Here is a 15,284-nt window from a genome sequence, read left to right on the forward strand (position 1 = left end):
CTCCCGTCCTGCTGCCTTCGCCGCCAGAGTCTGTCTCAGCCAGTTCACTTCCTTGCTGCGACCTCGTAATGGCCGCCGTCGCTGCTAGCGCGTCCCTCTTGTCCGCAGCCATTTGGGCCTCCCGTTTCTCCCGCTGGCGCCTATTGCGGGACCGGATGCGTTGCGATTGTCTGATCTGAGGCGGTTTAGGCCGATCTCACCTACTCTTGTGAGACCTGTCCGTCCCCGCCCTGTAGGACTCCAGCCACTGCCATGCTTCATCCGGAGTCTGAAAGAAGTGCGTAGTCTCATCCAAAATGACCCGCAGCTTGGCCGGGAAGAGCAAGGAGTATTGAATGCCCTCCTCTCGCAGCTCCTTCTTCACCGCCAGGAACGATGCTCTAGTTTTTTGGACCGCCTAGGTGTGATCCGGGAATATTGTAACCCTGCTGTTCTCCACCTCAAACGGGCCCGAAGATCGAGCCCTCTGGATGAGGAGGTCCCGGTCCCTATAATGGTGAGCCGCACCACCATCGGTCGGGGGGGCGGCCAAGCCCTGGCGGGCGAGCCGGCACCCTGTGTGCTCGTTCCAAAGTAAAGAGAGGAGTAAGCCCCTCCGGTGCCACCACAGTTCGAAACCAGTTTTCCATGTAGGCCACCGCATCCTCCCCCTCAATTCGTTCCGGCAGGCCTACGACCCGCACGTTATTCCTCCTATTGCGGCCTTCGGCATCCTCCGCACGACGCTCCAGCGAATCCAACCGGGCTAGGATGTCAGTGATCTTATGCTCTGCGGTCACCACTGACGGTTTCAGGTCCAATAGTAGCTGATCATGGTCCTTGACCTTATCCGCCAGTTTCGCATGGTCCGCTCGCAATAGCCCCAGCCCCGTAGCTACTTGCGCTATGTCCTGCTGCAACGCCTCCTTGGTCGAGGTGATTGCGTCCAGTATAGCATCCAGGCGCCGATTCAGTCGTTGCTCCTGGTCCAGCACCGGCGGGGGGGTCTCGCCCACCTGGGACAGCGCAGCCAGGTCTCCCTGTCCGTGTTCCATGGCCACCGGTCCTCCCGTAGCCGCCATCTTAGAGTACTGCGTCACAGGCCAAGAAACCCGTCTGGTCCCGGCACTTCTGGGACAGCGCAAACTTCCCAATATTGAACAGGATCAATTGTCACCGCCGACGCCGCAGCTCCAAGGGCCTAGTGGGTTAGAACTGTCCGATCTGCTCCCTCCGGGGTCCGGAGGAGGGGGGGAAGGAGGAGGGATAGCAGTCAGCTATTGCCCCCGAGGTCCGAGCGGCGCCGGGGTCCCTGTCCCCCGGGCTTCAGGACTGTCGCCACAGTCCCCACAGCATCTATCTCACGGCTGCAGGACCCCCAACCAGTCGGTATCAAAGCTGCTCAATTTCGATGTCCAGAGCCGCCGGCCCGCTCTGCCGCCATTTTCTTCTCACTCTCGGCGACACCTCGGCCGTCGTTCATCAGGGTCTCCTCGGGGCCAGCGGTCCCCCAGCCACCTCCTATCAATGCCCAGTGGTCCCCCTATATTTCGTAGGGTAGGAGTGTCGACCACGGGTCGCCCAGGGTGCGGAAATCAGGAGAATTAGCGGGATTCCGCACGGAGCTGCGAGCTCACGCCGCCATCCCGATCGGCGTCCAAGCCACGCCCCTCGAAGGAGATCGGCTGATCTCGTCGAAACATGGTAATTGAGGTTACCAGCTAGGTGTTAACAATCTGAGAAGGTGCTCTATAGGGGTACAGTATAGTTGGTAACACAGTGTTACATTTTTTTTCTCCAGCTATTGGTCCTGATGAGAACCCTGTAAACTAATTGTTGGGTTCGAAAGGCGTCGCCCACGCATTCCTTTTTTCACATCAAGTGCAGCAAAAAGAAAAAGTTCCCCGAGTCTTGTTGTATTGTTTGACAAACATACTAAGGAAAGAGATTAAGGAGTATAAGCAGAGGGTTTTTTGATTTCATAATTATTGCTTAGTGAATTTTAATAAGCCATTTTTCTATGTATGTGTTTAATCGTTTGTAATATTGTTTCTGAAGTTTTTTTGTCCGTATGTTGAACCTAGGTAATGTCTAAAAATGTCTTTGTTTGTTTTTTGTAAAAATTTAAATGGTGGGTGTGGGTTGTATATAATATATGTGTATCTTGATCGATTTTGATGCAGGAAAAAAGCACAATGAGCTCTTAAAAATTGAGAAAAATATAGAGATATGAAGTGAAATCTTTGGTGTCACATTGTGTCAGGGATGTGTCCCAATTGCAAAATAACGGAATGAATAGAAAACAGTATTGGCCTTTCTAGTGGTATTTTACTTTCTAAAAGTGGCATTTTCAAACACACAATTTAAAAACCATCTTTACTAAAAGATGTGTTATTAAATTCTGAGTTTAGAGAGCATAAACTCCATTTCTCTATCTTGTTGCAATTTAAAGTTATACTTGTAAGATGTTACAAATAAACTCCCATGTCACCCTATGGGGCAGATAGTGTTTAAAACGAAGTACACAGTATTTCACTATCAGGACATGTCACACACCCAGTACATGTATTACCTTTCACATACACTGCACCCTGCCCATAGGGGTTCCTTGGGACTACCTTAAGGGTGACTAATATGTAAGAAAAGGGAAGGGTATAGACTGGCAAGTGGGTGCAGTTGCCAGGTCGAAATAGCAGTGTGAACTGCATGCAGACACTGCAGTGGCATTTCTGAGAACCCTTTGAAAAGCTGCTTGTGTGAGTGGCACAATCATTGCTGTAGGCTCATGTAATGATGTAATATGTATGCATGCACTAGTATTGTGACATACTTTAGGAATGGTAAGAGGGAAGTGTTCTTATGGAAAAGGTTAGGTGTCTTTCAATATATTACAGAGCATTTGCAGCAAGAGGCTGGTAGCGTTAGGAAGCTAATCTGTATGCCCTTATTAATAAACTACTCAAACACTTACCCGACGCTCTGAGTGAATCATTACACTGGCGACGAGTTGGAAGAACCTGAGGAGAACACTGCTGAGAAGTTGACGCTATCGTGAACTGGAAGGTTGAAGTGCTGCCAGAAACTGTATCTGTTTCTGTGAGGACTAAAGATTTCGCAGTGGCTCAAAGAAGTTTGGAGGTCCTAACTTACCTGACGCTCTGAGTGAATCATTACAGCCCACTAGCAGCATTTGATTTACAGGCCCTGGGCATGCACAGTGTACTGTACTAGGGACTTACTAGTAAAACAAATAAGCCAATCATGGAAACACCAATCCATAAACACAGGGAGCACTTGCACTTTGGCACTGATCAGCAGTGGCAAAGTACCCAAGGTCCTAAGGCCAACAAAAACTGGCCAGAAAAAATAGGAGGAAGAAGCAAAGAGTTTGGATAACCCTGCAAAAAAAATGCGTAGGTATCCAAACAGCAAGAAATAAAGCCAAAACTCAGCCATTTAAATGTTGTTTTGCCAACAAACTAAATTCAAACTGTGTTTCAGTTTCAACCTACACGTAATGAATGTTTCATCTGCCGTTTAGCAAAATGACTACTTGATGTAACCATCATCAAAATGGCATTACATTGACGGACAGTCTATCCAACAAGCATTTGCAATGCAATCGGTCTCACATTTGTGAGCTTTAGGGATATTTGTGTTCCGAAACGTGCACACTATGTTTTACTGTGGCTTGATTATTGGATAAAAGCATTTCAGAAAAGAATTCAGGGTAAGGTGGTATGCTTGCTGTGTATAAGCTGTGTATAAGCTTTGGTAACATATCAGCTGTATTCAGTTATTTTTTAACCCCTTCACACTGCCATTTGAAATGCACGCAGTGTAAAAGAAAGCAAAAGTAGGCCAACTAGCAATGTGCTGCACTGCCCATTGGAACATGTTTTTGAGTTAAATTGGATTTGCCATAACAAGAACAAGTTCTGGAAGACCAGACTTTTATTGTAGAACGAAGTGACATTACAGCACATCTGAGCCAATGAAATGTGGCCTCATTGTGAACACAGACAACATTGGTAAGAGAAGCGAAATAATACACCTCTAGGATACACCTGCCAGGGGATAACAAACACAAATTCACCTGATGTACACAAATTAAGAATCACCATGACACCACACGCAAACAGTCGGAAATCAGTGTAACAAACAGTTACCCTTGCAGCATTTCCTGGAAACCCTGCAGCCATTCCCGCCTACCACATGGATCAACATATGTGTAAGCCACGACTGTCACATACTTACCATCAGTGTGTTCAACCTTGACCTGCAAGTAGCGGCAATGCTCACACTAACAACCACCATGTGCATGGATGCACAGATACCCTTCACAGGAGTAAATGTCATTCCACCGGGGTTTGCAAACTAAAGGAACAATAACACATATACAACGTGTGTATGTTACATGAGTTTAATATAGCGCAAACTTGACCAGAAGGTAACGGGTATTAGAGCGCTTTACACGAGCACCAGTTGCATTACATGAGTACACATTTGTTTTTGTTGGGCACGGGGAGATTAAGTGGCCACATATAAGCAACCCAATATGATCCCACAGCGTACTATATCACGTGATATCACATACAGGACAGAATTGGTGTGGGATGCTTGCACTCCCACACAGCAGCTGAAATATGGCCAGGTTGCTGTTAGAGTGGACATAGAGGGGCAGCGGCGTAGTGCAGGCCACTCTAGCGTAGGAGGACCAATCCTTCAAAGGCCCCTAAGCCTTTAGGGGAGCCAATTCAGGTCAAGGAATATCTGGGAAATGTGGGAGATTTGGAGGCCTCTCTTCAAAGTCTGCGCTCGGATGCCACATAATATCGTGTTATGTCACTGTAGAGGGAACTGCCATCCCCTTAGCGTTTCCCAACTTACACCACTGAAAAACAGTAGTAGGATCTCTTCAGTGTCCTTAAGGACAGGTCCAACCTATGAAGCAACTACCACTGCGTGGTTTGTGCTCCTGGAGGCACAATGTACGCATCACTTCCTGGCTGCACTTTCAGACTATGGGCTCTGGGTCATTAAATGAGGAGGGGCACAGCAGTAACACAACCTCTTCCCTCCCAATAAACCTGACTCTTCTCGCACAAAAAGAAACTGCATAGTTTGTTCTTGCTATTCTCAAGGAGACTAGATGCCAATGGCCCACACACTTTTTGAGATCGAGTCGCCGGGCTCTAATTTAGACCATGTGGAAGAAGGTGCACAGCAAGCACGAGGATGTCACACACACTGCTATATGTTAAACACGCCAAGCCCGCTCTGCTCAGAGAGCCATGCCGGTACGCTGAACTAATGAGGCGGCGAGCAGCGGCTTTGCATTCTAGTAGCCTGCTGCACAGATGCGCCTGCTCTTTGCGGTGAGACTGCTCCTCTGGCCCTGGGGAGGTGGCGGCGGGAGCAGTCTGCCTTTCCCCTCTCTCTCTCAGTGGGTGATGCCTGTATTTATGTCTCCCTGTTGGCAGCATTCCCCCGTTGCATTTCACATCCACTGGTAGTTCTACAGTTTTTTTCACTGACACTGCGACTTCCTCCCTTAGCAGCCAGGGCACTGGTCGCAAGCGGGGAGAGCAGCCCGTCCCGCTTTCTCCCTCTGTGTAAGAGGGTGCAGCTTTCCTGGAACTATGGTTACCGGTTGCATTTAGCTTCAGAACTGTAACTGTGCTGCCTGCAGTTACCATTTTGTGCACCTCTCAGGACATCCATGCATGTAAGATGGCAGGGTGCCTCTGGGACCTCAGCCCCTGCCCTACTCCGGTGTGTGTTTGCAGAAACTTGAGCACAAACTCCTGGTACGGTTGTGGGCCACAGACCCTGCGCAGTCTAGGTGGCAGAGAGCACACCCCAAGTGCAGCCGCCATTGAGGTCCTGGTAATGGAGAGAGCTGCGAGCTCCTGCCTGCCGTAGGTAAAGCAGGATGCGCATTTGTATTACCGCCACCATGCTTCCGCTTCCGGGTAACGGAGCAGCAATGTGAATGAGGGACTGGACAGGTCAGGCAAAAAGAGTGCAAATCCAGTCAGCCAATGAGAGGAGAAGACAAGCACTTACAAATGCAATAGGACTCGTATTTACGCGAGCCTTATTGCATTGTAAATAAAACTGCAGTTGTACAAAAAGACAGGATCGGGAGTGGATGGGGGGTTGTGGTCTCCAGAGATGTGACAAACTGCGGGAGGGAACAGGGGGAGTCAGGGGAACAGAAGTGTTTTGAAAGTAAAGGGGATGATAGCCATGGAGGGATAAAAATTATGTAATGGCCGTGAGAAGGAGGGACTAACTTGCCGAACACCAATGAGAATGCAGTATTTACAATATTGGCCAATTAAAAAGATAGCCAGAAAGGGGGCGGAGCCTCCCCTAATATACTGTATACAGCATTTCTCAACGAGACAGCGCATGCGCTGCATAGTTCGAGACCTAAAAATGAAAAACACATGAAAGCCAATGGTTGAAGAGGGCTAGTGCAACGTCCACACTCTCAGTATATGTTTTTAAAGTTTATTCTTCTTTTTGTTGCATTGCTGCCAAAGGCTCTCGCAATCGCAATAGAAAGGTAACCTGAGCAGTGAGACCAAAAATCAAAAATAGGAGACTTAAGGTACAGCGACTCATCCAGAATGGTGTCAGAAAACAGACAAAAAGAATGGTGGGTGAAAAGTCAAATACTTATACAGCTGAATGCAAGAGGAGGGACTACATTGTTTGTTACAATTAATGGGCCCTGTGGTTACCTGTTTCATGACATGATTCACACTACTTCTCAAAAGATTCTGATAAGAAAGACGGGAGAAGAAGTAGCACAAGTTCATTTCCTTGCAATAGCAGGATTCACAAATACAAATGACATATATTTTGTTAATTTAATGCACCGCCTTTTTGGAAAACAGAGATTTCAGGTCACCTGTTCCTTTGTATGACTAAAACACTTTATAAACATTCTTAATAGGAAATATTAGATTAACGACAGGATTTAAATGGCTATAAGTGCAATTAGGATACATATATGTTTCAAGTACACTAACATACATTTTAAGATGAATAGCTAAATGAGCTAAATATGTGTTTTTTAGATGTTATGTCAGGCATTTTTACAATCAATATAGAATATGGAAACTAGTTAATATAAATTGTATTAAAAATGTAATCTGAACTTACTGTTGTAGTTTTCCAGGTAGAGTGCTAGAGAAAAGAAAAAATGTATTTTTAGCAACATGCAAGTAATCATCTTACCAAATACTTCTCTAGTTTGAAGAGTGTCATTCAAAAACGTATGTATGTAGGTTGTGTGAGCTGTACTCCAGTAATAATACCATGTCACTAAGGGTCGACAGATTAGTATTTCCAACTTTGAATTTTGTTTTTAGGTTCTACAGATTTTTACTTCATGCACTTTACAATTCTGTCATCACAATATTTTTTTGTAGTAGAACAATTGTCACCCTTATCTACAAATGTTCTCATGCAACAGATCACTTAACGCATGTTATCATTTGAAATATTAATAGTTAACCCTTTCAAATAAAACGGCCTTCATAATATACAGCAGAAATATGTAATTCTTCAATTTATTTTACTAGTAATGTAATGCTGAGTTAAAAAGTAATGTTTCACTTAGATTCAGTAAGGAATAAACATAAAGATAGTTACACATTACAAACATTCTAAAGGAAAAAACAACATACCTTTTGCCCTTTCGTTACTTTCCTCTTTTAAAACATAGCTTTTTCCCTTTCCTCTTTTAAAAAGAATCGGCTTTCCCAGTAAAATCGGTAACATTGTTGACAGTTTGATAACCAAAGAGTAGACAAAACGGTAAGGAAAACAAGCCTCAAGGAAAGGTAAAACGTGAAAATAATGAGTGCATGTAGTTAAGAGTGTTTCTTCGCATTCAGTTACAATGTAAACCATTCTCCACAGATGCTCCTAAATTCTTCTTCCTTTCCTCTCACGAAGAAGGGGGGCTTGGGGGAGGGAGCTGACCGCAGGGAGGTCCCCTCCCCCGGGCGGTTTGGGAGGGCTGCGAGGGGTTTCCAGAAGTTGCTGGAATGTTCTAGCATTTGGGCTGGCCTAGTAGGACTGGCCAGCCCAACTATAAGTTTCACTGTCCCCGCCTCCTAGCCACCATTTTAGGTTTGGTGACCTGGTGGCTAGGAGGGCTGTAGCGTTTTTGTAGAGAGATTTGTCAGGTGCTTTTAGGTGCTTTTAAGTGCTTTTGGTTAACCTTTATTGTTTCCTGTGGCTGTTTAATTACTGAAATGGAGGACTATCGCGTTTTGGAGGCCATGCGACTGCTGTCGGAAGCAGGTCGCATGGATTTGTTGGTGGGAGGGGGGCCGGCGCGCCCCCAGCGGCAGGCCTCCGCCGGCGTGTCCGCTGCTGTGCTGGCGTGCTCTTCGCCTAAAAAGAGGCGTTCTGGCCAGGTAAGTGAAAGGGGCCGGTCCCGTACGAGGAAACCGGCCCCTTCATTGCAGGCGCGTGTGGCGGCGGGGGAGGGGGGAGCGCCGGTAGCTTTGGGCGCTCCCGTGGTTGATTTTGGTGAAGCGCGACCGGCCCCTTTAGTTCTCCCTCAGTTGCAGGTTGGGGCGGGAGGTGCTCCGGCGTCAGGGCATAAGGCTCCCAGGCAGCCAGGTCAGGCTCCAGGCGCGCGTTCGGTTTCTTCAGCGGGGCGGGTGGGACAAGGCTTGGATACTGAAGCGCTCGCTTCAGATTATGTTATAACGGCCAAGCGGGGGAGGGGGGGGCGGAGAGGGAGTAAGAAGCGCTCTGCTTCTGACCCCATAGGGGAGCGCCGCGTGGAGCCTGAGCTCGTTGTGTCTGCGCGAGGGGAGCGCAGGGGCTCTGTACAATTTGAAGTTTGTCATGGGGCAGCTCAGCAGCACGATATGCCGGATTTGAATGTTGCACAGCGTTTTGTGGCAGAGACACAGCTTACTGTTGACACAAGCGCTCGCATGTTGTTAACCCCTTCTGTACCAGGGATAAATGTGGCTGATATTAGGGTTTCCAGTCAGTCTGTGTCAGGTGAGATGGGAAGGCAGGTTGATTTGGAGTTTCAGGCTGGCCAGGTTGTTTTTCCACATGATGTTGGTACTGCACATGGGGATTTGGACAGTAATGTGGGCAGCCCGTTATTATTCTCTACCCCTGGTTCCTCTGTGGGTGCTGCTTTGTCTGTTGGAGGGGGATCCAGGGGGGAGGGTGAGTGGGCACAGATGGGGGAAAATAGTTCTATGTCTGGTGTTGTTTTGGGCCAGGATTGTTCACGGTCAGGGGGTTTTGTGTTTCCTGGTTTTCAGGAGGGGAGTGACCGTTTGCAGAGGGATGGCAGGAGAGTGTCACAGGGGGGTCATGGAGCCTTTCCTTGTGAGACTCGTGGGTCAGGACCTGCGCATGGCCCAGGGTTGGGGGGACTTGGAAGGGCTGGTGTGGATGATTTTGTGAGGTTTTCTCATCCTGGTGTGAGGTTTGCAGGGGCTGTGGGTTTCTCGAGCACGTTTTTGGAGCGTGAGGGGATTTCCAAGCAAGTGAGTGGGGGGCCTGTTCAAGGGGTTGGGGATGTGGCCCCAAGTTGGGCTGGGGATGCTAGAGGTCCTTATCTCATGTTTGGTTCTCCTGGATGGGAGCATTTCGGTACGGCAGGTTTTGCGCAGCGTGGTTTTCACAAGGATATTGAGGGCCAAGTGGGGGGTGCGGGGGCCTCTCTTCAGGCCCCTTCTTCAGCGGCAGCGGGCGGTAACTTGGATGAGAGTGACGATGAAGAGATGATAGGCGACTCTCCGATTAGGAGAGTGCCTTTGAGGGGCTGTATTAGGGGGCGTTCTTTGGAGAGGTTTCAGGGGACGATTGTTGATGCTAATTTACAGAGGTCAAGGTCTGTTTCAGGTGTTGTATTTAGGGACCCTAGCACACCAGTCCAAACTTTTTCTTTTCAGGATAGGAATAGGTGCGGCGGACCAGACTTGGCAGGGCGTGGTACAGTCCACTTTCGCCAAGGGGAAGCGAGGAGAATGCCTAGCGCGGCCCTCTCTGTTCCACCGAGGGAACCCGCCGCGGCCAGCACACGAGGGTCTGGCGTGACCCCGCTGGCCCCAACGAGTAGCAGGCATAGGTGTCCTACCTTGCCGGCGGCTATGGAGCCGCAGAGTCAACGCATGGGGAGCTACAGGCGTGTACAGTCTGCTCCCCCCCCTGGAGGTTCTTCAAAAACATTTAATTGTCATATTGTTGATACCGGGTTAGGTAAGACCCGTGGTGATGTCTTGCATACTGGTATGGATTCAGTGGTCCTTGACTATGACGAGGATAGTCCCGAAGAAGGTGAATTGCGGGACGTGCAGGGGGGGGTGCCCTCTCATGCCTCTCATAGTATTTTTCAGGCTCCAGTGGTTCAGAGTCAAGTGCCAGTGAGAAGAGAGCACGGCCCATCGGTCAGGGCGCCTCGCAGACAAGACACACTGACTTCAGCGCCACGGGCGGAGCCTTCGAGAGTGGTCTCTCTGTTGCTAGGTGAGCAGTTAGCTGCACAGGTCAAACCTACTATGGTGTCTGTGGGCACAGGAGAAGAAACTGTTGTTGTTGTTGGTGAAGGGAGATTGTGCAAAGGACGTTATGTGAAAGACACTGCTGTGGGCACTGATGATGTTGTGGAAGTCACAGGTAAAGTGGAGAGTGGTACTACCACTGGTGCTTCCAGTACGGGTAAAGAGCCTGTGGCCAGTAAAGAATTGAAAATCAAAAAGTTACCTTATATGGGGGTCACAAAGCCTTTGGGTGCTCATTTGATGTTAACGACAAAAGAGCGTATTTGGAACGGTGAGTATGTGGAACTCCTTAAACTGCTACACCGGGAAGTCCGGTCCAAAGAGGGGTCTAAAGAAGAGGAGTTTGAATTGGCTAAACGTCCTAGAGTCCCCCTGAACATTGAAAATTGGACAGCTGCATTCCTTATCTATGCGAGTGTATACTGTGAAAAGTTCCCAGAGCGCAGCGTGTCCCTTTTTAAATACATGGATGTTATACGCAAGGCCCAGATTACTGGTGGGGGTTTGCCTGGTCCCAATATGATGAGGAGTTCAGAGCCAGGATGGCTTGGGATCCTGAGGCCAAGTGGGGGGAGCTTGATCTTGACTTATGGCAGCATACCATGGGGTCTGCGTCAGGGGGGAAGACTATTTTTACAGCGAGTGGTTTTCCTTTAGTTTACCGGCCCTTTCAGGGCAAGCCCACCCGGGGAGGGGTGGGAGCTACTTCAACCACACAGTCAGGGACTGGCACATGCTGGGAGTTTAACAAGGGATCTTGTACCATATATATTGCAAGTTTAAACACGAATGCTCGGGCTGTGGTTGGAGACACCCACTTTCTAGATGTTGGGATAACCAGCCAGCAGGCAGCCAACAGGGGAAACAGGGGAGTGCAGGTGGTTCAGGGACAACTTCACAGTTTTTTCAGGGGGTAGGGGAGCCAGAGGTGCTAAGGGTGCTGGGTCCAAGGGCTCGTACACCGGTTAAGTTGGAGAGGTTGCGCCTTGCGCTTCGAGACTATGAGGATGTGGCAGTAAAGAAAAAATTGTTAGATGGCTTTGAGTTTGGTTTTCGGCTTGGTTACATGGGAGCAAGGGAGAGGAGATGGTCTGCCAATTTAAAAACAGCATCTGAGCATAGCGCAGTGGTGCAGGAAAAGCTAACTAAAGAGGTACATGAAGGAAGGATGGCTGGCCCTTTCCATGATTGGCCGATCCTTAATTTAATTATATCACCGTTTGGAGTGGTCCCGAAGAAAGATCCGGGACAGTTCAGGCTTATTCAGCACTTATCATGGCCCGAAGGGTCGTCTGTCAATGATTTTATTGACCCAGAGGCTGTTTCGGTCTCTTATTCCTCAGTTGACGTGGCCATGTCACTTGTTGTGACCGCGGGCGCAGCTGCTGAGATGGCCAAGTGTGATATCAAGTCTGCTTTTCGGCTGTTGCCTGTCCACCCGGACGACTGGTGTCTCCTGGGTATTCATTTTGCAGGACAATGGTATGTGGACAAGGCTCTGCCGATGGGTTGCTCCATTTCATGTGCTCTTTTTGAGTGTTTTAGTACTTTTTTACAATGGTACTTTACTCAGCAGTCCTGTCACTCACTGGTAACGCACTACCTAGATGACTTTTTCTTTGTCGGATCCCCGGGCTCCACGGAGTGCCAGTCTGCTCTGGACACTTTCCAAGGGGTCATGGAGGATCTGGGAGCTCCTTTGGCTCCGGAGAAAACGATGGGTCCTGCCACTGTTTTGTCCTTTTTAGGTATTGAGATTGATTCTGTGGCGATGTGTGCTCGCCTGCCCGAGGACAAAAAAGTGAAAATGCTGGAGTTACTGGAGACCATGTTATCAAAAAGGAAAGTGTTAGTGAAAGATGTTCAGGTGCTACTAGGCCATCTTAATTTTGCCTGTAGGGTGGTAAGGGCAGGCAGGACTTTTTGTCGAAGATTGGGCAGGGCTCTTGCAGGTCATCAGTTGCCTCACCACCGTGTTCGTTTGTCTGCTGGTGTCAAAGAGGATTTGAGAATGTGGAATTTTTTTCTTTCCTCCTTTAATGGTGTTCCTTTGTTGTGGGACCTTAACTTCCAGTGGGATGTGCAGATGTTCTCGGATGCTGCTGGCAGTGATGGTTTTGGGCTCTATTGGAATGGAAGATGGTGTGCTGAACGTTGGCCGGATGAGTGGTTGAATGGAGGTCGCAGCATTACCTTTTTAGAGCTTTTCCCTTTGCTGGTGGCTTTGACCCTGTGGGGGGAGGAATTGGCACACAAGAAGGTGCTTTTTCGTGTGGATAACATGGCTGTAGTAGAGATCGTGAACAGACAGTCTGCCAGGGATGAACAGGTTTTGAAGCTCATGAGAGTCTTCGTGCTGGGTTGCTTGAAACACAACATTCATTTTCGTGCCTTGCACATTCCTGGGGTGGACAATGACATTGCGGATGCTCTGTCTCGTTCACAGTGGGGGAGATTCCGTGGACTGGTGAGAGACGCAGACAGAACCCCGACCCCGATGCCGATTCATCTGTGGCACGTAGGCAAGGTCGGGTCGTACAACTGGTGGTAGGTTCCTTGTCTGTGTCTACGCGTTCCGCTTATTCTCTGGCCTGGAGGGAGTTTCTGGAATCGGGTGCTTCTAGGCGGGAGGAAGTTTGGCGCCGTTCTGAGGATGTGGTGAACTTCATTTTAGACCTAATGGATAGAGGGTTGACTAAGGTAACCATCGCGGGGAAATTGGCAGGGATAGCTTTTATGGGTAAGTTGTTGTGGGGTTATTCCCCGACAGCGGGGGAAATTGGCAGAAGAATGCTAGAGGGTTGGGCCAGAGAGCAGGGGCATGCTACTAGACTTAGGGCTCCTTTATCTTGGCAGGTCCTAGCTAGGTTGATCACTATTCTACCTTCTGTTTGTTCAGATGACTTTGAGTCATGTTTATTTTCCATGTTGATGGCGTTCATGTTTTTTGGAGCTTTCAGGGTGTCGGAGTTGTTGGGTTCGAAACACAAGTGTGGCCTATTTTGGCGGGATGTTTTTTGTTCAGAGGAGGGGGTGCATGTCTGGCTGGCCAGCTCCAAGACCGATCACACGAAAAAAGGGAAAGGTGTGTGGTTGAAGGCGTGTGCTCCAAGGCTTACTTGCCCTTTACTGTTGGCACGGCGCTGGCGTTCACTTTGTGGGGGTGGTGATGAGGCGCTTGTTTTTCAGCATATTAATGGCACCCCTGTTACAACATACCAATATCGATTGGTTTTGCGCAAGGCTTTGCAACACTTGGGACTGGATGGGAACTTATATGGGACACATTCTTTCAGGATTGGTGCTGCAACCGAAGCCTTTAACAGAGGTTGGACTGACAGAGATATCATGAGATTGGGGCGTTGGTCTTCAAACTGTTTTCAGCGCTACGTGAGGAGTCCAGCGGAGGAGGCGCATGCGTCATCTTCCTTCCCATGAGTTCTAACTCTGTTTTCTTTTGTAGGATCGGTTGCTGGGCCTCGTTCTCCTGTGGTGACAGTTTGGATCGTTGGGCATTCCTTCTTAAAGTGGGCCCGAGTCCAGGCGGCACAAAGTTACTTTGGAGAACTCCTGGGATTTAATGCTCGAATGTTTAATGTGGTCTGGAAGGGGAAAGGTGGGATGCTCTGGAGAGAGTTAATCCCTTGTCTTAACAACAATATGGTGGGCGGTCTTTGTCCTGATATTTTGGTCATCCATCTGGGGGAGAAGGATCGCTGTGCTACCAAAGGTGTGGTGTTAATTAGAGCTATTAAAAGGGATCTAGGCCTTATTAAGAAGCTTTGGGCTGGGTGCCATGTCTTTTGGACGGAATTGATACCGCGTAGGATCTGGAGAGGGGCAGTTAATCCCAGGGCTGTGGACAGAGCCAGGAAGAAGGTAAACTCGGAAGTGTCCCGCTGCTGCCGTGGTCTTGGTTTTAGCAGGATTTCCCATAGGGAAATTAAATTCGAGACAGTGGAATTTTTCAGAGATGATGGTGTTCACTTGTCAAGAGTTGGAATGGATCTATACTTGTTAGAGTTACGAGAGGTTTTGGCGCGTTCGCTTGCTATGCAGCGTTAGTATTGTTATGGTTTTGTTTCTAGCTTCCTGTTTTGGGGGGGCAGAAAGGGAGGTGGGTAGTTTCTCCCCCCCTACCTTTCTGGGTGGCAGGGTTTTGGTTGTATCGGTGCAGTTTATGGTAGATTGTTTGAGTATTGGATCGATGCTTTGATTGACAGGTTCAGGGGAATGTTGGTCATTGTTTGACCGTTCAGGTTTTGGGGGGTATTGGCAGGAGTGAAGGGTCAGGCAGGGTTTATGGTTATAGAGGGCCTGGATTTCAATATGTGATTGGGGGTTGATGAATAAAGGTTTTAAATGATGACGTAATGTTTTAATTTATGACGTAATGTTTTATTGATGATGTAATGTTTATAATGTTGTTGTTATTTTGTAATGCTGTATTGTTGGGTGGGGGAGGGGCCAAAGAATGTCAGGGGAGGGGGTTGGGGGCGGGGTTTGTAGTTAATTATTTATTTAGTGAGGTATAGTTTTGTAAGGCGTTGCCAAGGTTTTATATTTGTAATGTGCACCTGTTTCCTATTAAAGCGGCCTTTTACACACTCAGAACAATCTCGGTCTACTTTACTCCCACTTCTCGCCCTCCCTCCCAAGGGGGGGTTGGGGGAGGGAGCTGACCGCAGGGAGGTCCCCTCCCCCGGGCGGTTTGGGAGGGCTGCGAGGGGTTTCCAGAAGTTG

General features: G+C 48.6%; 1 protein-coding gene across 1 annotated transcript; it reads left to right on the forward strand.

Moving 5' to 3' along the window:
- Nucleotides 1-10,007: 10,007 nt before the first annotated feature.
- LOC147731091 (uncharacterized) lies at nucleotides 10,008-14,606 on the forward strand. The gene is made up of 2 exons (XM_086958679.1): nucleotides 10,008-10,506; nucleotides 14,005-14,606. The coding sequence occupies exons 1-2, from the start codon at nucleotides 10,008-10,010 to the stop codon at nucleotides 14,604-14,606; spliced, it is 1,101 nt and encodes a 366-aa protein (XP_086814805.1).
- The last annotated feature ends 678 nt before the right edge of the window (nucleotides 14,607-15,284 follow it).

Source organism: Lissotriton vulgaris, chromosome 2_1 (assembly GCF_964263255.1).
Source record: "Lissotriton vulgaris chromosome 2_1, aLisVul1.2, whole genome shotgun sequence".
Lineage (NCBI taxonomy): Eukaryota > Metazoa > Chordata > Amphibia > Caudata > Salamandridae > Lissotriton > Lissotriton vulgaris.

Bases quoted from the DNA above. Each gene is read 5' to 3' on its own strand.
- LOC147731091 (XM_086958679.1), top strand. From the start codon at position 10,008: ATGCCTAGCGCGGCCCTCTCTGTTCCACCGAGGGAACCCGCCGCGGCC. The intron at 10,507-14,004 runs GTGAGCAGTTAG...TTTCTTTTGTAG, and splicing joins AGTGGTCTCTCTGTTGCTAG to GATCGGTTGCTGGGCCTCGT.